This window comes from Catharus ustulatus, chromosome 9 (genome assembly GCF_009819885.2).
Source record: "Catharus ustulatus isolate bCatUst1 chromosome 9, bCatUst1.pri.v2, whole genome shotgun sequence".
NCBI classification, from domain to species: Eukaryota; Metazoa; Chordata; class Aves; order Passeriformes; family Turdidae; genus Catharus; species Catharus ustulatus.
Genome location: NC_046229.1, coordinates 11,588,103 through 11,614,861, shown reverse-complemented (window position 1 = coordinate 11,614,861; position 26,759 = coordinate 11,588,103). Strand labels below are relative to the sequence as shown.

Here is a 26,759-nt window from a genome sequence, read left to right as displayed (position 1 = left end):
AGTCTTTATCCAGTCAGATTTTAAAAACTTCCAAGAATAGAGACCTCACAATCTTTCTGTATGGTCTTTTCCAATGCTTCGCTGTCTTCATGGTGAGCAGACTTTTCTTTCCCTCCAACAGTCCAATCCTCTCGTTTCAGCTTCTGCCACTGCCTCTCATCATCCCACCATACAGCACGTTGGGAACCAGGCTCCCTTTTCTCAGGATCTTCCTGCAGGAGGACTGCCCCTGGCCTCCCCCAGGCACTGTCTTCTGCAGGCTAAACAAGCCTGGTGTCAGTGCCCTGGTGTTCAATCATCTGCACAAACCCTGCACAATCCCTTGTTTGTCTGTAGCCCTCCCTAGGGACCAGGCATGATGTAGTAGAACTGAGGGTCCATTGTAATTTGGAGTGGTTTAGGATTTTTTTATATTTGGGTGTTCTTTTACCCCTTGTCCTGAACGTTATTTGCTGTTTTATGCCAGTTAAATTGTTCTGTCTACTTTTGGGTATGTCACCTTCGGTTTCAAACACCTCTTTATTGTGCATTTGTTGCACTAGAGGTGCTTGTATTGGGGTTGGTTGAAGAAATGTCAGATCAATGAAGAGACACTTAACATAGAATGTGCAATATTGAATGTATTGAATATACAATAACAATGTAGGTACTATTTTTTTATCACTATGGCCTTTTTGCTTCTCAAGGGAATCAGTCCAAAAGCAGTTCCTTTTAAGGGAGTATAGAGTGATGAGTAAAAAAACCAGACTTCAGGTGCCAAGTACCCTCTCTGGGCAGTGTGTTCCATTTTGCTCTGGTAGAGAAATTTTTCCTGATATCCAGCCAGAGCATCCTAATCTGTAACTTGTGGCCATTGTCACTTCCTTCCCCTGAAGGACTTACAGCATAGAGTGGGAATTGAATATGTGTTCCATATGCATACACTTTTTTTTTGTTTATAATTGTAGGTATAAAGTGAAGACCAGAAGACAGTGTGAGAAGTAATTACCAAAGTAATCAGGGCTGTCTCTTGAAATTTCAGAACTCAACAGATGAGAAGGTCAGTGAGGAAAGGCAGTGGCTGTTTGTGCAATACTTGTAATTTAGGCTCTGAGTGCTTGACACACAACTGTTTAGTAAGCTCAGAATAACAAAGAACTGTTTGAAAGAGGATGGCTGTTACTGTCTGCTGTGTAATCAGAAGCTGAGGACTCGTGTGAGGATGATGGTTGCAAAGGGGACCATACATGCTGTAATTGATTCCCTCTGGAGAAGGCAGAGCTGCTGCAAATAGCTGGATTGGGTGTGAAAACAGCAACATTTTAACAACTTCTGCTGCTGCCAGCTACTAATGATAGGCATGTCTGGATTGTGACTAAAAATGTGGAAATGTCTGGAGTGTTGAACATAGGTTTGTTCATTACTGAAGTGACCACAAATTTGGGCTTGCAGCCTTTTCAGAGGGAGTTGGGCACTGCAATACATTGCATCCAAAAGGAGTGGTGTCCTAAAAGTCTTCCTTGTACTTATATTTGGTTTTTCTAATCCTTTTGAGCATTTGTATTGCTTATTTGATCATGTTTCAACTTTCTGCACATCTTTCTTCAATTTTCTTCAAGTTCTGCAGTTCCTGGTATAGCACAGATGTTTTCCAATCTATTTTTGCTATTTTTTTTGAGTCAGGCATCCACACTAAGCTGTTTAAATCTCTCCCATGAATTGCTTCATTGATTCAGAACTCTGGAACTCTGTGGTATAGGAACACTGGAGGTATTTCATTAATTGTGCAGTAAGATGTATGCTGGTGGCAAGCATAGTGTTGTGTGTTGCAGATTCATTTCCCTTTTGAGTCCTTTTAGCCATTGCACACAATGTCTGTCCTTCTGTCTGCAGTGACTGCATCAACAGTAGTGGTTGTCTCTTCCTCAAGCAGGTCCACTTATTGTCCTTGAAAGGTGAGATTTCCAAAGCTACTAATCCATAACAAATGCCGTAATTTCTTTTAGTAGGAGTTGAGAAGCGCACTCCTCTATTTTGTTTTATAATATTTTGTATCAATTCCTCCTAGTGTGTGCATGTGAACTTTATACCACATTTTAATTAAAAAGCATTATTTGTGCTATTTCTTTTGTCAGTGTCCAGAGGGAGCTGGTGGGATGAGTGTTTCTAGAAGGCTTCATTTTGCATTGATTGCTGGGTGGTTCCCTTCCTGCATCCTGTGCAGTGTGAAGCCTCATCTCTGGAATGCCTGTCTGGTCCAATAAAATGTTTGGGGAATGCAGTTACATGGAACCATGTGAGGTATAAATCCCCTGCACTTGCATGTTGAATGTTGGGCTCTGACAGGATTATGAACATGTGGAGGTGCTTGCAAATTGCAAGTCTCGTCTTGAAGACAGGAGCAAATCCATGCTAATTACTTTTAATTTCTCTTCCATGTTGTTTCTCCATCAAGGCAAATGTTTTTTGACTTCTCTTAAAGGATAGGCTTGAACCAGTCTCAAATTTCTAGATGAATGTTGGTCAATTGTACTGAGAAAGAAGTTACATTGCTGTGATTGTAACCTTCTTAGGACTTGGGTTGTATTAAAGAATAATGTTTCTTTGGTCATAAAGCAGAAACCTCCTTCCTCATTGCTGTGGAAATGCGAAAAATGGTTGAAAATTAATTTTCTTTTTTTTTTTTTTAAGCACTGACAGCAGCATGATAATATCAGCAAGTGAGAATAGCAGTCCTGAACAGTCAGTCTGTAGGTAAGAAAGGGAAGGTGTTAAGTTCCAAAATAATTAAGTTTTGAAAACATAATTGGTATTTATTTTTAGCTTATTTTTATTTTTTGTTATGTACCTCAGTGCTGTTGTACCTTGCATTTTTGTACTCCTGGCACTCTGTTGTGCAGTCCAACTACCTCACTGGCATTAAGAAACAACAGGGATTGAGCAGGAAGTACAAGATAGATTTCTTTCCTTCTATATAGCACTTAGGTACTTTCTAAGATATTCTAGTAAATATTTAATTTGAAAAATGATCGTCATATGCATTTTTAAAGTGTAGATTAATATGCTTGGTATCTAGTACTGTGTGTTTTCTTGATTATCTGATCTTGAATGTTACTACTTGTTTTAGAAGTTGTATATTTTAATAATGGCCATTAAAATGTTTTCCTTCATAGGAAATTGTAGCAAATAGCACTGGAAAGAACTACAGCAGGTCTTTCTCTGGGCTTTTAGAAACAATATTGTCAGCATCTTTTTATTCCAACATATGTCATAAGTACTCCATAAAATCTAATCATGGAAACTGGTACAATTTGTCCCAGTCCTTAATTGTTCTTCCCTCTGGACAGATTTTTCCTCATGTCTACTCTATATCAGTTTGACCACAATTAAGTCAATTACAAGCTTTTCTGACTTTCGCTCTTTTTTGTTTTAATTTTTTTTTCTCCCCCCAACGTGTGTTTGTGAGTTTTAGATTAGTTGATGAGCTTCTTGCAGTCCTATTTTCTTCAGATTTGGGCTTTTTAATTTTTCTAAAGGAGAAATTTTTAAAAAATATTAAACATTGTTGCTTCTAGGTACTCTCTAACTCATGTGTATGTTTCTTGGAGTGTAGTACTCCAGCATGTATTTCTTTGGCAGCTCTATCTTACTGACTGGAATAGAAAAATGTGGTTTGCAGTTGTGCTCTAGTTGATGCTTTTCAGTGCAAAGACATGGGGGTTTCAGTGTTGTGGTGCCAGTTCAGATCAGTCTGCTGTTCACTGTAACTCATTACAACAGCATTGAGTCCCCTCGGAAGTACTTTGTTCCCTTGCCAAGATCGAATATTTGTGTACTTGGAAGCCGCACACTTGGAAGTCATGTTGCTGTGAAATGTATGAAAATGTGGTTCTAAGTCTGCTCTGATGGAAAGACATGAAACCATCTTTGAAGCTTCAAAGTTGTGTCCTTTGGTCAGAACCAACTGACTGCTGTCTCCCATCACTTCAGAAGAAGCTGAACTGCGTGGAAGTGACTTATTAACAATATAGTGAAGGACAACATGTTTTGTTCCGTTTCTTTCGGTCTTAAGCTCTGTAGATGTTTTTGGTCATATGTCACCCTGCCCTGAAAAGCTTTTGGGATCAGGCAGTAGATGTTTATTTTCCATTGCAAGTTGTAAAAGTTTGTTTCTTCTCTGTACTGAAGGAGTTCTATTTTCTGGTTTTGATTTGTTTGTGTTTATTTTTTTTTTTTGTTTTTTGTTTTTTTCTGTAGTTCTGGATTATACTTGAGTGTATTCATTCACAGTTCAGTTTTGGCATGGTCATCGTAACCATGTAACCTGGTTAGAGCATTCCTTGCTCCTGTATGTCTTTTCCTCCTTGTGCTTGTTCATACATGCTGCCTGTGGTGAGATACCTGTGCTTCACATCACACTCGGGGGCATTTTTTCCCCTGTAGTGCTCGTACCATTTGTGCTTTGTCCTCCCTCACATTGCCTTCCACATGAGGGGAGAAAAACAGTAGTACACTCAGTTTCTGGGTTTCTCTGCTGATGATCATCACCAGTTGGGCCCTGGGAGGGTGGGTGGCATCTCCTCAGGTCCTTTTTGCTGAAACTTCACAGTGACCCTGCCTGGATCAGTCTGGAATCTTCATCGGAGGGGAAGCCTGTGGGACTCTGCCTCACCTCCCCGTTTCTGCTCTTGCTGTGCTGCATCTGCAGTGTGATGGTCCCTCTTCCAGCATGGGGATGCTGGGTTGTCATAGGGTATCTGAAGTGCAGGAGTCTTCCTGTGTTGTTTCCCTTAGGGCCATTTGCCAGATGGGATGTAACCTTCAAGTTGTGTTTTGAAAAAGCTCGTGGTTGTAGAATATTTGGATTTCTCTGGTATGTGGCTGTTGAGTGATAAACTGATTTTAAAATCTGAAAACCCTTTTTGGCTTTACAGAAGTGTTCCAGAAAATATTACTGTGGCCTTGTCTGGGCCTTGTCTTCCTTACAGAATAGCCTTTAGTTTATTTTCTTTTTGTTAGTTTTAGCCTTAAAAATAATTTTAATATTATTTTTTTCTAATCACAGAAGATGATCCTGGGACAATAAATAGATTAACATCATAACCAACCCAAAACCTGGTTCCATAGTAGGACGAAACCAACATATTTAGAACATCTTTAAAGGAAGTGAGATAAATAATGAATAAAGCTAGGTAGGTGCTTTTGATAGCTTGAGCGTTCTGATGGTCAGGGCTGGATGTCAACTTATGCAGTGCAGCTTTGGAACAGCAGAGGGTACTGTTGGTGCAAGATAAAAATCAGGTTTTTCACACCGAGTTTGGAATTTTTTTTGCTCCTAATATGCTGCTCATTGGAACTGTTGACATGTTATTAGTTGTTGTTGGATCACTGCCTCGTCTTCATGGCATGCCTTTATGAATTTACTAAATAGTTTTGTGGAGAATCCCCCCATTAAGTATGAATGTTTTCTCATTAGTTTTGCTGTCACAAAAAGTGGTTCGAAGATGTGAGTTCTGATACAGCTTGTTTGTCCTTCAGTGTTGTGGAAGGACTGTTCCTTCTTTGTTCTAGATTGAGGAGTTGAATATGCTGGAACTTTCCAGAGAGCTTTTCTTCTGGATATAAAATATTAAAAAAAAAAAAAAAAGTTTGGGGACAAAGTTGCAATTATTCCATCTGTTGTTGGACAGCCTTACTCTCTCCTCCTGTGTTTTATTTACCACATTCTTGCACAGTGTCTGGCTGCTGTTCACCAGAGTTGTTTTATTTGAATGTCAACAGGTGGGCTGTTATTTAAGACCTGCTTTTAAGGAATGTTACCATTTTGCCAGGGATCATTTCAGTTCTGTGGAAAGGGCCTGAGCTTTCCAAATCTAAGTTTCTGAGAGTACAGTTGCACAGTGTGCTGATTTTTGTGGTAAATCTGCTCTAAGTGACAGCATAGTAACATTTTTAAGGACTATTTTTGGTGACTTTTGTCCCATACTCCCTCAGTGATCCAATTTACCACCTCCCTCACCCTGTGAGCAGATGTCATGGCACAGCTGTGCTGGGGACAGTTGCAGTGATGTGCTGGGTCACACAGGGTGGGAAAGTTTCCTAAATTTTGCTTTGCTGCCAGAGTATCCTGTGTGGTTTTGAGATTGGCGTTAATTTGGGGTTGGAATTGGTAATCCTGATGGAAGTGAGACGCCTTCAGTTTGGTCACTGCTATGTTCTGCCTCTACTGTAATGTACTTATGCTTAAGGAAATGGTTTCAAACTGAAAATGTAGGTTGACTGCATATTAGGAAGAAGTTATTTTCTGTGAGGGGGATGAGGCACTAGAAGAGGGTACCCAGAGATGTTATGACTGCCTCATTCCTGGAAGTTTTGAAGGCCAGGTTGGACAGGGGTTTGAGCAGCCTGGTCTAGTGGAAGTTGTCTCTGCCCATGGCAGGGGGTTGGAACAAGATGGTTTTTAAGATCCCTTCCAAACCAAAATCTTCCATGGAATTCTGGTACGAGCTTATTTGATATTAAGTTGGCAAGAAGAACTACTTTGTGAGTGAAGTTTTCTGCTTTGCCAAGTGAGCTAACCCACGGTGTCAGAAGACACCCCTTGTAGGTACAAGCTATAGTAACAAAGTCACTGAAGCACTTCATGTGCTGAGTCTACCTCTCATCATAATTTGTCCTCATGGATAATTTTACAGGTACTGCAGTGTGATTTCGTTGAGAGGACACCTTACGTAGACAGGCTTAAAAAAAGAAAAGGTTTTCATAGGCCGCAAGAACTGTTTTCCCAATTTGCCTTCATTCTGCGTGTTTCTGGGATAATAGGTAGCTTTTAGTGATGGAATCTGTTGGGAACAGAAAATGAGCTGTACATGAGATGCCTGGTAGAGACGGAGTTACAGTGGAGGAGGAGTGGATAGAAAAATGTTAATGTGCTTTTGGGCTTGCACTGGCTGAAACTGTTTTGAAACGTCGCTCGCATTCTTTGTGCTTCAACCCTAACCTTTATTTCTACAGCTTACCTTGAGCCAGCTGTTTCTGTTTGACTGATGGCATAGCAAACAATGCCAGCCAACTGCAAAACAGCGGAAAACCAAAGTGGAAAAGTATTTTGCCAGTTTGACCTTTCAGCCAGGGGAGCCCTTGTGATGGCTCAAAGTGGGGGAATGGGCTGTTTGGGGCTGTGGTGGGAAGCTGTGCCTTCTCTGGCACCACTGTGTAAATTTGCACTAGCAGAATGCAGGGCATTAATGATCCACCTGCTTGAAATCTTCTGAGGGGTGAAATTTGATGGGGGATTTTGTCAGTGTGGGGCACTTCAGTCATGTTAAATATGTTGAATGACTGCCGAGAAACTGCCCAGATTCTTCTAACTCAATTCCTGGCCAAAACACTTTGGTGTACACATTTAACTGGCTGCTCCTCTTGTGAAAACCAGCAGTGAAACCCAGTTTATTATGGGTAATAATCATGACCTCAGCAGGATCATTGGATTTTCACTCCTGGACTCAAATAGTAGCCATTAACAAAATATTTCATTATACTGGGAAGGAAATTCTTTGTAAGTGAACCCTAACCTTGCTCTTATTAGATTCACCCTGTGCTGTATTCAGGACAAATTTAATTCTCACCTTTTTTAGGCATTGTTAAGAATTTTGCCTGGCATAGTATTGGCAACAGACTGGAAAGTTTGTCCTTTTTTGCAGTTGATTCCTCTGCACTTAATTTGTTCTGAAGCAGTCTCAGCTGAGGGGCAGTACTTGCACTAAAATCCTAAGAGCAATACTTGTTTAGAACACAAGGGTGTTTCACAGAGTCACAAAATAGTTGTAACTAGGAGGCACCCCCATAGTATAGATGTGGTTTTTTTTTCTTGGGTTTAAACAGAATTCCCTGCTTTTCAGCTTGTTCCCATTGCCTATTGTCCTTTCACTGGGTACCTCACCTCTGAGCCCATCTCTGCCTTTAATCCTTCCCATCGGGTTACATTTCTGACATCTCCTGAGCCTTCTCTGCTCAAAGCTGAACAATCCCAGCTCTCTCCTGGCAGATGCTTCAATCCTTTAATCATCTTAGCTCACTGGACTTGTTCCAGTGTGTCTGTGTGTGGAGGGGAGCCCAGCAGTGCCCGAGCCCTGTGGCAGAGCCCCCCCAGTGCTGAGCAGGGGAAGGGTCTCCCCAGGGGCTCTTGGCTGCCTTTGTGACCAGGGCAGTGTTGCTGGCTCTGTTCGGCTGCTCCACCCGGATTCCCAGGTCCTTCTCTGCAAATCTGTTTTCCAGTAGGTTGGCACCCAGCCTGTAGGGAATAGTTATTCCTCCCCAGGAGCAGGACTTTGCATTTTTCTTTGCTGAACTTCATGAGATCTGCCTGCCCATTTTGCCAGGCCTTTTCCATATTTTTTTTCTCAGCAGGAGGCCCACATTTTCCCTAGTCTTTTTTTTACTGCTCAGTTAGTTGTAGAAGCACTTCTTGTCCCTGACTGTTTTCAGCTCCTGGCATGATTTGACCTTCCCAAGTTTGTCTTTGCACACAAGGGCAGTGTCTTTACATTTATTCCCACTCACCTGACCCTGCTCCCACCTCTTGTGTGCATTCTTTTTTATATTTGAGTATTGTCAAAAGCTCCTTGTTGATCCATGTGCGTCTCCTGGTAACATCGCTTGATTTTCTGCATATTGCCTCTATGATTCTTGATCATGGTGGAGGTTGTTCTTCAAAATGAGCAACTCTCCCGCACTAGTCTTCTCCCAAGGCCCATATCCTGTGGGTTTTTCTGAAGCTGGTTCCTGAATTCTGCTCTCGTGAAGCCCAGATTTTCGATCCCACAACTTTCATTGTTTCCTTTGCCTTGGTTCAGACTTAAGCCTTGGTTCCTGGCAACTTCCCTGGCTTTAGTGTCAGCAATCTGCACATTTCTTGGAGTTGGCCAGGTCGGTATTTTAATCTGAACTAGAGTTTGTATCAGATATTCATAACTTGAGTGAACCAGACAGACCAGGTGTGGGTAAGCGCTAAGTGTTCCTGGAGAAGGCTAATTTTTTTTTTTTCACGTTCTTGACTCATGTTTACTGATCAATCTGTTCCTTGTATATATTGGTCTCATGTACCAGTGCTGGTACTGATACCATTAGTGTCTCCCACTGCAATTGCTAGTCACAGATTTACCTTAGAAAAAATCTTCCATGTAGTTAGATGTCATTAAAATTTCTCCCTTTCTAAACCCTTTCTCATTCCCTTAATGGGGCTTAAATTTGCACATTCTGGCCATACCCTGGATTGTTCTGACATCATGGTATAACCCAAACATCTCTGTATAGTAAACCTGCCCTATCCTGCATGTATTCATAAAAGAAAAACTACACAACTAGCCTAGAAATTATATAGGATGTTCTGTTTGTTGCAGCTTCAAAATCTCCTCAATATCCATGTGATCATTTATAAGTTGCACGTACCATGGGTATGGCTAAGGTATGATGGGATTCTGGCAAGTGGTCTATCTGCTTTTTCAGGAGTGATTTTCTCTGTGGAATTTATCTAATGTCTTTCCTCAAGTTCTGCATCTTCTCCCACCATCCCATTATCTGTAAGTAGTGGCTCCAACTACCTGTAAGCAGTGACTGAACCAGATGATTTTAAAGGACAGTGGATACGCAACTCTAAAATGCTGTACCTCAGACAGATCCTAGTTAGTATCAAGTATCCTGGTTATCACAGATGGTGAAATGTTGGCAAAAATGCTTGCAAAGTGATTTGGGAAGGCTCTGCTTGCTGTCAGTCACTACTGCCAAATTACCTTAATTAAAACCAGCTGTGGGAAAGTGCTCTGCTGCAACTGATAACTTTTTTTCCTTCTCTGAAGTCTTGTGGGCCTCGGTCTGGTGATAACAAGCTACTTGGAGTGAGGTGGTTGCAGTTCTCTTGCATATGTGCAATTTTGAAGTTGGCCCTAAATCCTGCTTTTGGCTTGCCTTTCTCCATATGGAGTCCTTGGCCTTGAGATGCTGACGTTTGTGTATTGCCTTGAATAGCATCTACTATAGTTAGTGCTACTGTTTCTTGATTTGGTTTGAGAGAGTTGGTGGGCATGTTTGTTTTAGTATGGTTTAAAAGGAATGTCAAGGTTATCCAGTCTGAGAAAGTCTCTTTTATTAGTTAAAAAACCTCATAAAACCTAAGAACCTCTTCCTCTTCAACCAATCCCTAACTTTAAAACCCAACAGCTTGAGCCATTCAACACAGTTTGCCTTTTCCAAGTGACCAGCAGGCCCTTGTGTTTTGTGAACTGCTGTCTCAGGCTTCTGCAATATTCTTTATTTGTAGAATGCCCTACTCATTGCTATTTCCCTTCCCTTAATCGTTTCCTCTCTTTCCCCTATCATCTGCTCAGTTGTGCAGGCAATTTCATAGTCAAATTTAGGGCCAAAAAGTTGCCAACGTTGAGGACTTGTCACAAACCAAGAAAAGGACTTTTTCCATTTCTGAATTGATCCCAGACCTGCCAACATCAAGCTGTTGGGTTTTTTTGCCAGTCAAATGAAGTTGTGTTAGATGAGGCAGCTGTTTTAGAATAAGGTTAATAAAATGACTGTTGCCTTTTAAAAGGAGTTCTGCTAGTGGAGTAATCCAGAATTGGTGAAATTCTAAAATTTGTGAATCCCAGTGAGCTTGTGAAATCCTGGCTGGAAGCACACTTCAGCAGGTGGCTGGAAATGCTAATAAGGAATGGAGTCTGTTGTGGAGTGCGGTGGAAGTTTTGTCTTTCTGAGATTACAGTAGATTTTCTTTGTGGAAATTGACTTAGAAGGGGAGTTGTTCTTGGCATCTCTCAATTTCTGAAATTTCATCTTTTAGTGAAGTAGAGTTGGCAGTTTCACAGGATCTTCAACAAAAAAAAAGGATGCTTCAGTGATGCTGGATTACTGTTCTTAAGAAAGCTTATCCCTTGTCTCAATATTTTCATTAAAGTAGTCTATTTATGTGAATTGGTTTGTTGGTTATTTTTCTGTGTTTGAGATGGGTTTTATTGCTTAGTTTTGTTTTCCAGAGGCATTTTGGTTGCTTCTTGCAAAGATGCAAAAGGCTTTGTGGCTCTTCTGAAGAGGGTCACCCAATATGTTTGGATGCAGTGGTTCTCTGTAGTTCTCTGGTATTTTACTGCCTATTCCAGTTTTGCACACAAGCTTTGTATCACACTAACCTTCAGTCTGACTGACAAAGATCTTTTTGATAGAATTTATCTGTGTGAAGTAGAAGTTCTTGTAGCTGGAGGTGAGACTGGCTTTTTTGTTGTTGTTGTTCTTTTCCCACTTAGAAAAATGGCTACTGATTTTTAGTTGCTGCTGACTTGGAAACTACTACTAACCATGAGCTTGTTTTTTCTTTTTTTTAAGGCTTGTTTGCTTTGTGAAACACTTCAGGGAGGTGCTCAGCAGTTTAATTCCATTGATCCTAGATTGAACCAATGTTTCTTCTTGTTTAACCTTCTGGGTGCCTTGGAATTATTTTAATGCTTTTTTTGGTTGGTTGTTTTTTTTTTTTTCTTCACTGGCTTGTTTCTCTGCCAAGTGCTAATTTAAAGGGATTCATTGTATTTTTCTATGTGGTGTGATAGGAGGAACACTTTTCCTTTAGATTGTCTCCAGCTGTATTTGTCCAGGGCCTGGGTGGTGTGTGTGGTGATCAACTTCCAGTCCTGCAGCTGCTATTTCAATAAGTTTTTCATTGTGCTGCAATTTCTGCACATGGGAATGAAGTACAACTGCCAGTATTTAGAGCATCCCTGGGTTATTTTTCTTATGTTTTTGTGAGCTTTTTAAAAAATTAATATCCAACACTTTTGTAAGAGAAAATAATAGGAAATGAGAATATATGCACTGTTCAGTTACTGTGGTTTTTGTTTTGGTGGCTTTTTTTTAGTTTGTCTTTTTCCTCTGAGCATAGGCACTTTCATAGTCAAGTAGATACTCTGGGAACACCTTTATTTCAGATTTGCTTGTGTGAGTGTTTGGTTTAGGATGTGAAGGCTTTGTGTATACCTAATGCCCTTTATAGACCAGTTTGTGTGTCAATAAGGTAAAGACAAGTTGTTTCTCAAGCCAGTCAGCTTGGGGAGAACTTTATGCTCCATATCTCTCTATGTCCACTGCCTGTAAAATCACATATTGTGCAGAATCTCTCAAATCAAAATTTTAGTTTGGAAGTTGTAGCATGTTTTGGAAACTTACTAAGTTTTAGGATTTGATGGGCCAGAAATCTCTTCAAATTTTGGATCAGTTGTAGCAATACTGTTAAAAGCTAAACAAATTCCCATAAACTTCCTCCTGGCCTCAAACTGCAAAACACATTGAATGAAAAGTGGATCCGGCAGACTTTCTGTTCAGCATCACCTTTTGTGTTAATAAATTATTTAGGTCCTTGCAATGCCAAAGAAATTCAAATGTGGTCACTTTCTAGACAAGATGCCACTGAAACACTTGTGTTCAGGAGGTGTTTTATGCTCATACCTTGTACCTTACTCCTTCCTGTGATTTGTTTGTGCTCCAGGCAGACAGGAGAGAGGCCAAATCTCACTGTGCAGCTCTGTGTAGGACCTTGTTGGCAGTTATTGTGCTAGTTGGGCCAGATGTGTGCTTTAAGGTTTTGGGAAGCTTCTGACCACTGGCTAAATATCAAAAGTTGTAGATCATTTTCAAACAAACTCAATTTCCTGATGGAAGTATTTGTACTCCTGCTTTTGAGAAAAGAGGGGTTTCTGAGAGCTCACGAAAGGAACAAGTTTTTGTATGTGAGGGAAAGGGAGGAAAAAATGGTTGAGTGGCTCCAGTAGGCATAAAATTATGACCAATCTATTAAAATAGTTGTTGTCCTGATTGTCCTTAATTGTGTGTAGATATCTTCATTTATGTGAACCAGAAAGTAACGTGCATCAGCCTTCCAAGGTTCTCTGACACTTGTGTGAGTATATGTAAGTTTGAGACACAAATTGTATTTTATTAAGGTAAAAGCCCATGTCCCTATTTAGAAAAAGTGCTACAAGACTAAAGCAGTTGATTTCAAATTATAAATGTTTTTTGTTTTATAGTATCTAAGCTAACAATATATACTTTTTTGCAATATAGAAATACAGAATTAATTTTCTCTGTGCTGTGTAGTTCCCCAACTGCCAGTACCCATTTTCTTTCTTGTCATGTAGATCGTTATCTTCAAAGAGAGAAATTGTACCATTTTGTAATTTATTGCGTGTTCCTCTATGGAATTCAGGAGTATGACTGACTTTGTGCTACAGTGATAATAGAAACCAAAATATGAGACTTAGTTTAGGAGATAATGAACTCCTTAAAATATTAACAATCTGCTTGGAATTAGCTAAAAAATTTCTCATTGTCAAGAAAAGAACCTCTTGGATACAAGCTTTATTGATAGTTTGGCCTGGGTATTTTTGTGACTTTATGGTAGTTCTGCACCTTCTTTAGAACTGTGTTGCTCAAAGCCAAGTACATCCTCATTGAATGCCTGCAGCACCTTGATCTCCTCCTTTGTCTCTGGGAACTATCCATCTCTCCTCTGCAAAGTGCAAGGTAAGAAGCAGGTGCTGTGGAGCTGTGATGGGCACAGAGGAGCTGCACGTCTGATGCTCAGTGAAGCACCAGGTTGGTCATGGCTCTGTGAAGTTATGTGGTAGATCCAAATAAATGCTGATCTTATGAGCAAAACATACCAGCCCTTCCTGCCACCAAACAGTTATTTTGGTGCTGCTGAAGACAAATACAATGTAATATCCTTCTGAAATGTGTGCCAGCTGGCGCAGGACACCACATCTTTTCATTCCATTCATTCATTGCAGAATAAAGAAAATTGGCATGCTCAGACCATTTTAAAAATGCGTTTGTTCAGACCATGGGTGTTTCTTGTTCAGTTCATTTACCACTTCATAACAAATGTCCTGATGAAAAAGGAGCAATGCACAAAACAAGTGTAAAAAGGTTGGTTAGGTTCCATGAAATTAATGAAAATTGCCTAAAGAAATATTACTGCATCTCTCAAGTTCAGTATCGCTAAGGGAGCTGTATATTCAATTACGTGACAGGAAATTGAGAGGTGACAGAGAATGACTTTTCTGTTTACAATGTAACCAGTAGACCTTTATGCTGCATTAAATTCTCCAGACAAGTGATAATACTTTGCTATATTCATTCTTAGCTCTCAATCCTTTTATCCGAGGGTTTTTGGAAAAAATCGGTTTGTTTATTTTTTGAATGAGAAACAAATTTATCAAAGGACTTGTTCAGGGCTGCATGGGTTATAGCGAAATTACCCCTGTTGGCTGTGGTTTAGTTTGCAGAGACTCAGAGCCAGCTGTGCTTGCCCTCCCTGCAGCAGGGCTTGTGCTGAGCCTCAGTGCTCCGTGTCAAGTTTCCCCGTGTGGAAGCTGGCTGGCTGCAGGCTGAAGCACAAAAGAGACCTCAAGTCCAACAGAGTGGATGGCCAAGGAATTTGGGTTCAGATCTAAGCTTGGCTGTGAAGTCAGCTGTCAATAAAATGGGTGTTTTGGGTCAGCCACAAAACTGGGGAGAGAGCCTATGGGACCTTCTCTAGTACTGTGTGCTTTGTAAATGGAGATGGTATTTAAAGAGACAGTGGCTGGAGCAACAATGCAGAAACTTTTAAATTTGTGCAGTCCATAAGTGAATTGCTGTTAAGAATGAGATATTTTCATTATTATGGTATCTCTCAATGATGTGTGCTCTCAAATGAGGATGAATCTTTCCTCACAGGTACGTTATATGAAACAAGCATCGTCCTATTCCCACATCTCCGTACCCAAATAAGTATAGCCAGGTGCCACACAGGACAGGCATTCAAATTTAGTGCAGCTGTGGTTTAAGACAATTTATTAAGATAGTTTGGAAATTGGAAATGTTCTTTACAATCAGATGTTTCCTGTTGCTGAAGATGTGTCCTGTTGCTGAGTGCCTTTTCCCTTTCTATAAAGGGACTAAGATTTGAACTTTGAACCTGGGTCTCCGATCAGCTGCAGGCAGCACTGGACTGAAACTCTGGATCTGTTTTGCTTGCCAAAACTTGTAGTCCCTTTATTTGCTGCTATTAACTCTCACATCTGTGATTAGGAAGTGTCCCTGTGCTCTGTATGTGTCATTTTCATAGTAGTTTCTCATCTTAGATATTGAAAATGTTAGAATTATGCTGCTCAATCAATACACTTGAGATCATAACTCCTTGTGGCATCTAAACATGGGAGCACTGCTGGTTGTTTTTGACAGAGTATGTGTGTAGGAGCTGAGATTACCAGTAAAGTGGTATTGTATGTGTTTACCTTGACCTTCACTGATGCTGTGTGGAGCTTAGGTAATGTCTTAATTAGCACCTTGAGTTTCAAATGATAAATATGAGTCACTTGGAATATCCTTGAACTGTGGTACGGAAGATGTTATTGTCGTGACCAGTGCCCTTAACACAGAGCCATCTCACTCTGTTCAAAAAAAAAAGTGTAAGGTAGGAAAATCCTTGGCACTACAGAAGAAAGCTGAGTAAAGCAAAATAGACCAAGCTGGGGAATGGGGACCCCAACATTAAGGCAAATGTAGGATCCTTAATAAGTTAGTAGGATGACATTTGTCTTTAAAATGAGTAAATTACTTAGCCCTTCCCTAAATCCATCCTCAGCATGTAAAACAATGTGTTAGGAAGTTGTCCTGTCAAGGAGTTTTTAAGTGCAGTTATGTTTTACTGAATCTGAGGAAGAATATCTGAGGATATCTTTAGATATCTGAGGTGTCTAAGACAGAACTGAAATTATTCAGTTTGCTTCAATTTTTTGGATATAAGAATTATCCAGTATGTTGCATAGTCATAATAAGAGAGGGTCTTATTAAAAATATTTGTTCTTTGGGGCAGGAGATGTTCTAAGACAGGTCTTCTTGCCAAATAAATCCTGACAGTAAAATGCATTTTGAGGGTACCCTGCTTTTGTGAGCTTCATTTCCTGACCAAGTGAAACATAAGAATAGTTTTTGTTTTGCTGTTTGTTTGTCAACAAGCTATGAAGAGTTTCATGCATTAAATATTCCTTCTCTGGTATGTCACATTCCAGAATACTGATCTCAAATAGAAAATAAATGTTGACAACTATTGGAATGTTTGATTCTATAGTTTTCAGTACTCAGCAGAAAAAGGAAGACAGATGAATGACAGACCCTCAAGGATGTTTTTCTAATTTGGTGATAAAAATGAAGCACCTAATTTTTTTCTTTTTATTCCTACTCTGAATCAGAATTTTGTTAGATAATATCACTGCAGTTGCCATCTCTAGGCCAGCTGATGGAGCTCTGCAGGATATCTGGTATTTGATCAAACTCTGGAGGTATAAATTACATTAAATGTCATTAAATACGGGTTGTAGTTCTGTAGGAATCCACCAGAGTATCTGGAGAGCAGAGGTGTGGAATGAGAGACATTGCGTATAAGAAAGCAACACAGACCTCAGAGCTTGAGTGTCTGAATAAGGATGTGCCAAATCACAGCCTTGTGTTGTGATGTATTCTTGTATTCCCTGTTTGGCTTGGCCTGTGCAGTGTATTGCTGTAATGGTATGTGGTATTGAGGCTGTGCTAAGCCTTTATTATTAAACTCTTATAACTCCAGTGGGACTGACAGTTTGTGGTTTCTCAGGACAACTTCCAAAGCAGTACGCAATAATGTTGTTTTTCTTGGGGAAGTTACTTTATGGCTGAAGTCTGGTTTTGCTGCTTTTTTTTTCTTTGCTTTTTTTTTTTTTTTTCCTTTTAAAGAGCCCAAAGCAATCCCCCCAAAAAAACAGATAAGAGATGTTATTGGTTCAGCTTCTTTGGTTTCCAATAGGTTGAGGCAAATAACTACGAATCCTTGAAGGGAGAGTCTGTAAAATGCAATAAAAAGTTGGTGACTTCTTGGAGGGACTTACAATAAAAATATTAACAAATTTTGTAACAACACTTACATAAACATGCAGTTTATATACAGTTCTTGTTTGAATGTGGAGTATATTTTCTGTTTTCATTATGTGTTGTCATTGCTTGTGTTTTGCTTGGTATATTGCATTTTCTTCAATGATGAAGTCGGAGTAAGGGCAACATTTGTATTGGAAATGCACCCATGTATTTGCTGCTACATGATTTTAAGACCTGGATGCAATTGGGCTTTTAAGAGCTGTTTCCATACACCTCTTCAGTGCAGTACCCATGTTAAATGTTTATCTAGTGATGTGCATGGAGTATGACACCTCAGATGTTTTTCAGCTTTGTTTGTCTCCTTTAAATTTGTTGGTCAGGATCATCACCCATTTGTGAAGATCCAAATCTTCATTTATTTTTCTGTTCAGAAACAAGAGTACTGAAAAAAATTCAGCAATCTGTTACAAGTAGTGGTTAAATACTTGTCTGATGTCCAGAAATGCCCCGAGCTAAGGTGCACAATAAATGCAGCAAGATGAATGATGTAATTTGCCTGTGTGTGGGACAGGGGAGTGTGATGCACAGTTATCCAGGCTCTGAGAAAGGTAGGGGTTAGCAACACTTGAAGTGCATCTCTTGCCTTGAAATACAATCAGTCCACATACCTGGATGTTTTAGCTGGACTGTGGTGTAAGTGCAGCAATAAATGTAATAATCACAGATTTGCAGATGGGTTTGGTTTGAGGTGTAGTTTTTTTGGGGTTCTTTTTTTAGGTTTTTTTTTTCTTTGTTTACTTGGGGGTTTTTTTGGTTGTTTTTTTATTACAGAACAGATCTGTGCAAGTCTAGTGTTCCTTCGAAGGTTCACTCAGCTCTGGTCCTGTATGGAGCACTGTTGGAACTGAGTTTAAATTTGTTCTCAGAGCAACATTGAGGGTCTTTGAGAGTCTGTCTTCAAGCTCCTTGTTGCTGAATGAAATGGGATCCTTGTGTTGGTTTTGCAGCAATGGCACAGGCTCTCGTACAACACTCCTCCACTCCAAAGGGTTTGTGATGGGGTGCATTCAGGCAGCCCTGCACAGCAATGTTTAGTGGGGGATGATGGAGCAGATTTGTGTATTGGTCTAATTTGTGATGCTCTGAGTGGTGGGAGTGAGGGGAAAATGACCCAGAGCATAGGTCCCAATGCACCTTTAACCCAAAGTTGACACAAAGTGCCCCAAAGCAACTTTGCAATCTGGCTGGTGAGGTCTCAGCTGTCATTATTCCTGGCACTGAGTGCCTTCTAAATTGAGTGAGTGCTTGTGCTGTCTTTGCTTCTTCTGATGGATTGGATGAGATCCAGAATTACATTTGGATTTCACTATATCTTCTTGTTTGGGTTTTTTTTTCCTTTTCTTTTTTAAGCTACTAGAGCCACTGAAAAAAAGATTGTAGTTAACATGAAAACAGATGTAAAAGACTGGCACTGTGGGGTGTGCAGCCTTAAGCTGTACATATTGGCAAGTTACTGTGTGTCAGATTTCATGATTTAGGCATAAAGGCTGCCCTTCAGTTAAGGCAGGAGGAAAAACATTTAAGCTTCTTTATGGAAATAGGTATCTGAAAGACTGGGGACTGGTCCTTCAGGCACAAACACTTCCGGGCACCTAAAGCAGGGGTACATGTAAGTGGGTATGTTTTACATTGTGTCTTAATAAGTTTTGAAGGATAAAACCTTTGAAGATTGCCTTTGAAAAGTAGAGCACAGTCCTGGGCTTGGGGAAGGGCACTGGGCACACACAGAGCTGCCACTTTGTCTCAGCAAAAAAGACCCCCTAGAAAGTCAGGAGGATTTTGAACTGGGTGATGACTGGAAGAGATTTGAAACTCGAAGCAAAGAAACTTTTCTTCTTGTGTTTGTTGAAGCAGAACTCAGTGTGGTTACAAGTAAATCTGGCTTGCTTCAAAGATTTGCCGATCTCCATCAGCTTCTGACAGAAATAACCTGTAACTCTGAATTTGGATATGAGTAGCTATTTGGGTAGAAGAAAGGTGATATCTTCTCAACTGTCTTCAGGTTTATAGTTTCTTCACTTTTGGAGTGTTAATACCGGAAATAAAAACAGTGCTTTAATAAAAATCCATGTTTTTTTGTGAAATTACTTCTGGAGGTTGAGGGGGTGTTGACTATAATACAGGTTATTCACAGTGAATTTGATTAGTTGAAACTAACAGTAGCATGAAGGACTGGATTGGAAAAGAGAGCTCTTTATCTGCTTGCAATTTTTTTTTATATGAGGAAGATAATGTTCTCAGTTAAGGGAATGAAACATTATACTATTTTTGTGGGTTGCAATAATATTAATTTGGTGCTTGTAGTGCTTTTCAACCATTCTTAGATAAGCCTTAATATTTCATGTGCAGTGTTTGAACACAAAATGTATTTCAGAAAAATTAACAGCTTTTAAATTTGACATTAACTACAAAGCAATACTTCATGTTGATAAAAATCTCAACAGTTTTGTAAAAGTAGAACCCCACAGAGATACTTTAAAATTGATGGCAAATGAAGTTAATGCAGTTAAAATGAATTAAACTCCTTGCTATTTAGAATAATATAATGATGTCTGAATTTTATTCCCAAAAGAGGAAATACAGTTGTTAAGTTCCAGATGGATTTTTATTTTTGTTGGAGTAGATTTTGAGACTAATATATTCTTTTTAATTTTTTATAATGTTACTAGCATAGTGCTGGATCTGAGACAACACAGACCTTCTTTTTCTAAATTATTTTTAACCCACTCAAATTAACAGTCCTTTATTAAAATAACTGTTTATTTTGAAAATTAGCAGTTTCTTTTTGCATTTTTAAGAGTTGGAGAATAAGCATCAGGATAATGTAAAATTTAGAGAAACCAAGGGCTCAGACGTGTGTCAAGTTGTTTTCAGCTCTAACATGGTAACTGCCAATGCCTGTGATTGTAACCTGCCTAAATTTCAAGTGATGCAGCAGGAGGTTAAATTCTCTTCAGCAGACTAAGTCTTCTTATTCTTGAGCTTTTTGCCTTGCACTGAGGGCTTGCACCTTGGCAGCCCTTGTGGTGCTGCAAGGGATGTGTGAGGAGCTGGTCACATCTCAAACCTGAGTGACAAAGAGAAACGTCAAAGGATTCAGTCAATTCATTTAGGTGAGGATGAAAGGTAGTTCAGCTATTGCTGTGTCAATTTGAAGCTTCTCAGGCCATACAATTATTAATCCTATTGTGGTGATCTGTTCTTTTCTGTGTTTTGCCCAGTGGCAATCTGTCTCTAAATTCTGGGCCCAATTCTGCTCCACCGATAGAGGAACAGAATTTGGTAGTTTTTGTCCTTCAGTTAGGATTTCCATGAAAATAGATGGCAAACCAGGAGGCTTACTACCAAAATCTTGTTTGCCTCAAATAAGTATAAAGATGGGGGAAAACCCATTATTGAGCATGATACCATAATGCAACTTCTCTTGGAACTGAATAGCAAATTATTACTGTTAATTTTGCAAACAGATTCTAGGCTGGAAGGGTGGTATATTAGGAAAATGAATTACTAATAAAGGGGTCTAGATCATGGGGTGAGCTGAGTGCAAGCAGGCAGTAAGGGTTTCTGTGTGGTTAAATGTCAAGTTGCTTATATAAAAATTAGGATCTGTAAACCACAGTTGAAGCAAAGGGTGCCCCATCATATGAAGCAGTGACTAAAAGTGTCAGGCTGGTGAGCAAAAGTTGTCACTGAAGTAATGGATAAAAGCATTGTTGTGATTCCCAGATAGAAAAATAAAAGGGTATCAAGTAGAGAGATTATATTTTCTTGATGCTTGGCACATGTGCTGCATATAACACAAAGGTGAAAAGATACTGATGAATTGAAATGCATTGAGTTGGAAGCCACTACTGTGAGTAAAGATGTGGGAAACATGATGAGCATGGAGTGCAAGGAGCACAAAGTACTTGGCTTAGCAAACCATGTCACGGAAGCACTGATCATAACAGGTGAGGCCCCTAAGTGGGGACAAAATATTGGAAATATATTTGATAAGAAAAAACTCTCTAGGCCAACAGTCAAAGCATGTTATGATTCAGGTGACCAAGTTTATTAGACATAAAATGAAATTATTTTCAATTAATTGTAACTACTTCATTGGTTAATGACACTGATTTATTGCATGCTCCATTGTTCTGCATTTGCTAGGTGTCTGTTCTTTTGTATGGTTGGTGAAGAAGTTGTTCTGCTTCCTGGCAGAAAGGAGCACAAGGAATTGCTTAAGCAAAACGAAAAAAAAATATTACAGCAAGAAATGGTGCTGAAAAAAAGGGGAAAATGAACTTGTACTCTTGTGTTACAGATTCAGTGGTTCTTTCCTTTGACTCCGTTGGACATACAATAGGCTCAGGTACAACATTGCCTTCTTCTCTATCTCCCACCTCATGACAAGGCTTCTACTTAATTGGACATGGTAGCCATGTTGGGAGGCAAGACACTGAGTCTGTGGGAATCAGCCATCTAGCCAAAGGGTAAATAAGTCCTTTCCTAAGTGCAGTGGGAGTTTTAAGAGCCTTAATACGACACGAGGATTAACCTGCAGGACTCCTCCCTTACCCAGAGAGAAAATGACCTGGACACGTGTTGATGATGCAGTTTGTGCTTCTCTTCTCATGTGAAAGGCATTAAGGTGATGTCACCCACCAGCTGAAGAAAAACTGTTTTATGCTACTAGGATAGTTTCCCAGCTAAACAAACAGTTGAGTTATTTGGGGAAAGACATTAGGAATGCTTCCAGGAAGAAGGCGCAGGAGTCGTAACTATACCAATAGGGCTGGAAACTTCTTTTGGGTGAGATCGACCAGCATTATAGAACCCCAGGGCAAATCTTTCCCAATCTCATTTTGTTTGGAACCTAAGCATGACCTAGAATTGAACTGAACCAGAAATCAAAAATTATTTTGTGTTGGGGACACTTCACTAGATCAGTAACTCTCCATTTGGCTGTGTGTAATGTGCAAGCTGCAGCCAAGGCACGCCGTAGTGAGCATGATACTTGAAATTCAGTTTACAGTATGTATATAATGATATATGAAGTGCAAGGGAAGGGCTTCTTATAACTTTAAACCCCTTAAAAAATGGAGATATTTATTGCCTTCCACAAAAGACAAAACCTTTGCTTGGATTTTTTATATTTTTATCTTGCTTGCCAGCCTTTCCTCTTAGGTTGATAGGGGGACCATGCTGCCTTCCAACATAGCACCTGTCTTCTGCCCGCACAGTTTGAAAGAGAGCCTGCTGCCTGACACTAACATCAAAGCTTGAACACAATCTGATTTACTAAACCCTGAACTAGTGGTAGTAACTTACTTTCTTTAAAACACCTCAGACTTTTTCTACTCTTTCTATATCTCCTCTAAAACTTGTATCTGGAAACAGATCTATTCTTAGTGCATGATCTGATGTGGGAGTATCTCTAGGATGCTAAATGGATATGTTGCTGTGTATATGGAGGGAAGAAACCCTCTATTAATTCTCTCTTACTAATTAATATGTCATAACTGAAGTGTGTTGTTGCTGCCTCCTGTATTGGGTGGTGGTCTTTTCAGTCTGCAGAAGTAGGGAGGAAGTTGCATAGGTTTGAGATATGCTTGCTTGAATATTAATCACAGTTTTTGTATCTATGAAGTTAATAATAAGTATTTTTATCTATAGGAAAGTAAACTTACTGATGAAAAACAGTTCAACTACTCTGTCTTTCGGAGTTCTGTTAATGTGGAGGGTGGGAGACAGGCTCATGCGAACCATTGGTCTGCCTGAGTCTATTTTAAAAGCACTGGTCTTTGTTTTGCTTTCATTTTACAACTCAAGCTTGAATTGGTTAGGAATTGAGACAGTAAGACTTGATCTTTGGTAAACCCTTTCACTGCAACAAGACTGACTTGCTTCTTTGAAGAAATGTGAAGAAAACTCATATTTGAGAAGGGAGGCTCAGAAATGTCCAAGAAAGCTGTATGTTCATTGCTCTTGTGTTTATTACTTGGCACTTACTGTGCTGCAGACTTCACCTTGCTCTGAACTGGTATGTGTAATAAGATGTGAAGATGTGTGATGTCTGTCCAACTGAGGGATAGCTTTCCTTGTTGAACAGGAAGGAGAGAGAGAAAAACTGTGGCTATTGTGCTTCCGCTGTCCATCCCATCTCACCTTGCTGCAGATCCAGGAAAAGACAGAGCCCAGAAAGAACCCACAGAAACCATGGCAGCTCCAGGCCCAGCCATTCCCAGTAGGTGATGTTTCAGCTAAAGTTATATGCTTTGAAACATAAAATTACATATACCTTTTTCTTTATTAGTCAAAACCAGCTGAGAATAATGGTCTCCCTGTTAAGATTTCATGCTGCTTAAAACTGGTACTTATATTTGCATATTAAACTGCTTAGAAGTGCTCTTTGGTACTTGTTATTCATGTCATGTAAAGGGCAATGTCTTGTTGCAGCTTCTATATAATACTTGAATTGGCTGTTCGTCCTTAACTTGGCTTTCCCCTTAACTTTGTCCCACGTGCAAGTCTCAGTTTTCAGAAATGCTGGAAATCTGTCCTTATGCAACTCAGATTAATGGCACTGTCTAGGTTTTTCTGGATAAATTTTCTGAACTGAGTGTTCAGAAGTTCATCTGGATATGAAGCTTTAATATAATGCTTCATAGGAGATTATTGGGTAGAGGACATGTGAGCCAAATGTGCTTTGAGTGAGGCTGAGCCATGAGGTTCATGTTGTGGTCCAGCCTTCACAAGTCCAGATGTCTTTGTGATTCTCTTCATGGCTGTCTCCTTGAAAGATAAAGCTTGAGCAGCTGATAAGTGTTTGATGTGATGTCTAGGCCAGTGTTTCAGCTGCAACCATTTCAGAAAGAAGGGTGTCATGCTCTGAAGTTGAGGAAACAGGACACAGGGTGTTTGAGGAGACCTAGATTTTATTCACTTCCCATAGACAGCTAGTGCTCCTTTTATTTTTTGCTTTCCTCTCTAGTTGCTTTGTTTTACTTTGTTGCTACCAAATCAAACATTGGACCTTGAAAGTTAGATTTATACCCCTGCTATTTTTGTTCAAGACTTTTTCCTACCTCCCGTGTCTGACAGCAAGCTAAATTTTTCTTCTCTAAGCCTTGGATAGGAGTGCACTGGATGTGCAAGTTTCCCAGATGCTACTGTGCTTGAAACTCTGAAAATACTGAATACCTTTGGGCTGTAGGCTTCTGGTCTTGTTAGACATGTTTGATTGCAGTACTGACCTCTGATTCATAGCAGATGTTCTCACTGCAGGCTTAAAAGATGCTAGTTCCAACATTACAAGCAGCCAAGTCTTATCTAGGTCTTGCTCAAATTGTTTGCATATATTAACTCTTCCGGATTTCCAAACATTGGTCTAGAGTGGCATACCTGCTGCAGCTCATGGGCTTGTGAAAGACCATGCAAGACCATGCATCCAAATAATGAGTTCGCTGAGTTAACACTGATAGAGGTTTAATCATCTGAGAATTTAAATCTGTGCTTATTTAGGAGTTTTCTGTTAGTGATTCCTTAAGTCAAAATCCATAAACATTTTGGGAAAAGATGTGAGAACTGTGAAGAAAACTTTCTCTGTTTTGTTCAGCTGCTGAAGATGCTCAGATAACCATTTTGAGAAGGATGGGAATAACCCTATGTCTGTCCTACCAGATACAGCTTCAGAGTGAATTTGGTGACTGCTTGTCTATGTTTTGGATGGAGGCCAGGAATAGAAATGCAACTGAATGAGGTATCAAATGGGTAGAGTAGTGATAGATTCCTAGGATAAGAGAAAAACACTGGTGACTTGCAGAAGATTCTGTGCTGTTTAGTTGGTTTCTCAGTGATACTCTGTACAATGTCTACAGTTGCCAGCTCTGATATTTCTGGGATTTTCAGGTCAGTGATAATTAACTTTAGATGCTCTTGTTTGGAGGAAAGCAACTTTAATTAAATTTGGAGCTGATGTGGTTTTGGCATGTTGGGGTTTTTCACCCAAATTGCATTTCTGTCTTAGCACTATGTGATAGTTATACGAAAGGAGAGATGAACTTACTGTGTTGTATATTTCTTCATTCCTGTAAGGCAGAAAGAAAAAAGGGACATACATGTATTTTCTTTGCTGGTTTTAGTGGCTTTTTTTCTGGAAAAATACTTTTCTCTTTTCATTTTTGATTAATGAAGTTCTACTTCATTCTTTATTTTTCCGAGTGTAGACTGTGGGAGCTGCTTGAATCTTTGCCAGTGACTGTCATGAAACAGTTTCATAGTCCTTGTGTGACTTTGCCAGTGTGTTCAGTATCATCATCTGTCTTTTTATTAATACTGTATTCTTCCAGTTGAAAATACAACTGTGAATGAGTTGAGGTGCAAATGTCAAGAAGTGGTTTAATGAATGCCTCAAAATAAAAGAATTTGTGTGGTTTTTCTCTCTCATGTGACATCTCTCTGCATCAAATCAGCACGACTTGTCACTAAATGCCAATATAGATTACTGTTTTGTTAATCATGTTCTTGACTTTTATTAGGAAATACGATAAAATTCAAAGAATAAAGAGTGTGTTGGGAGACTCAGTAAGGGCGCATTAGCTCCATTTGCCAAGTGGACTCATGGCAGTAAATAGTACAAGTGTTTAGCAAAGGCTGTAGTCTGGCTTGAAACAGAGGACTTCCTGGGGAAAGCAAAAGGGCATATGCAGATCATAGGAGGAAACTTTTCATCTTCCTATCAGAGACTTTCCTAAATTCAGCTTTAAGCAGTGAGTTGCTTTCCTACCATTGGAGGTTGCTATAGTTTTATTAGGATATGTAGATGTAGGTTGGTGAGGTGAGCTTCTGCTGCTGGACTGCAAGGGCTGGGCACTTAGCTTGACAGGTGTCACTTCTGCTACTTCTGTGTGTTGTTACAGAGCAGGGAGAGGGCTTTGTCTTACCAGTTTCCTTGGTGTTTTCCTGGATGTCACTTGGCAATCTGGAGAAAAAGGTTGATAAATGTGTATGTAAAAGCGTAAGTGGGGATGAGGAGAAAACTAAAACAGATCGGCATGCAGTCCATGCAGGACTGTGCTAAGGAGCTCGGGTGGCCTCAGCTTTACCACTTCTGAACTTGCCTTTGCAGTCTTTTTTTATTCCCTGGTTATTTAAATAGAAGATAATGCTTTCATCAGTAAATTCCATCTCTGAAGAGGTTAAAGTGAAAATCCTAAGGAAAGGATGCAACATTAAGTCTTTGTTTATCCAGTGCTTCGATTGTTGGTCAGTAATCCTGACTGGTATTTTTTTAACCCTGGAATAAAAGCTTTCTTTTGTCCTTTTCAGTTGATCCATTTTACATGACTTTTTTTCATTAATTCTTTCTTGTCTCTTGAGTTGTAGCAGAATTATTTTACATCGGCTGAACTTTTATACTGTCCATATGTGTTTTCTTAGTCCAAGGTGAATGTGATGTGCTTGGCCTTTTTCATTGCAGAGTAGGTCATTTTACCTGTGGCCTTTGCTGCAGATGTACAGCTTGCATGTGAACAGTGACCAAGGCTTGGCTCAATTGGATCCTCAGCTCCGCAGAGACCAGACTGCACTGGACAGGATGAAGTGTATCATGGTGGTCTGAGCATTCTTGATAGGAGTTCTGTCTCTTGAGAATCATACTGATTTCTTTGACAAACACAAACATTTTGTGTAAAATAGTGAAACTGAATCTTCTGCCTTTCCTCCTGTACTTGCAATTACCAGTTAAACACAGAACTAGAACTGCATATAGCCAGTCTTTAAAAAAAAAAGTTAAC

At 39.7% G+C, this 26,759-nt stretch overlaps 1 protein-coding gene across 11 annotated transcripts in view; it reads left to right on the top strand.

The window, feature by feature from the left end:
• The window catches only part of ST3GAL3 (ST3 beta-galactoside alpha-2,3-sialyltransferase 3), a 178,144-nt gene that overhangs the window by 21,293 nt on the left and 130,092 nt on the right, over positions 1–26,759 (top strand). For 6 of the 11 annotated variants that reach the window (XM_042779551.1, XM_042779549.1, XM_033066987.2 and 3 more), the window contains exons 3-4: positions 21,287–21,334; positions 23,075–23,209. The exons of 2 other annotated variants lie outside the window; for them this stretch is intronic. In XM_042779551.1, coding sequence (XP_042635485.1) covers positions 21,287–21,334; positions 23,075–23,209 — 183 coding nt within the window. Of the gene's footprint in view, positions 1–2,713; positions 2,734–21,286; positions 21,335–23,074; positions 23,210–26,759 lie in introns of those variants that run through there. 3 more of the 11 variants (XM_042779553.1, XM_042779550.1, XM_033066998.2) reach the window with 2 other exon arrangements.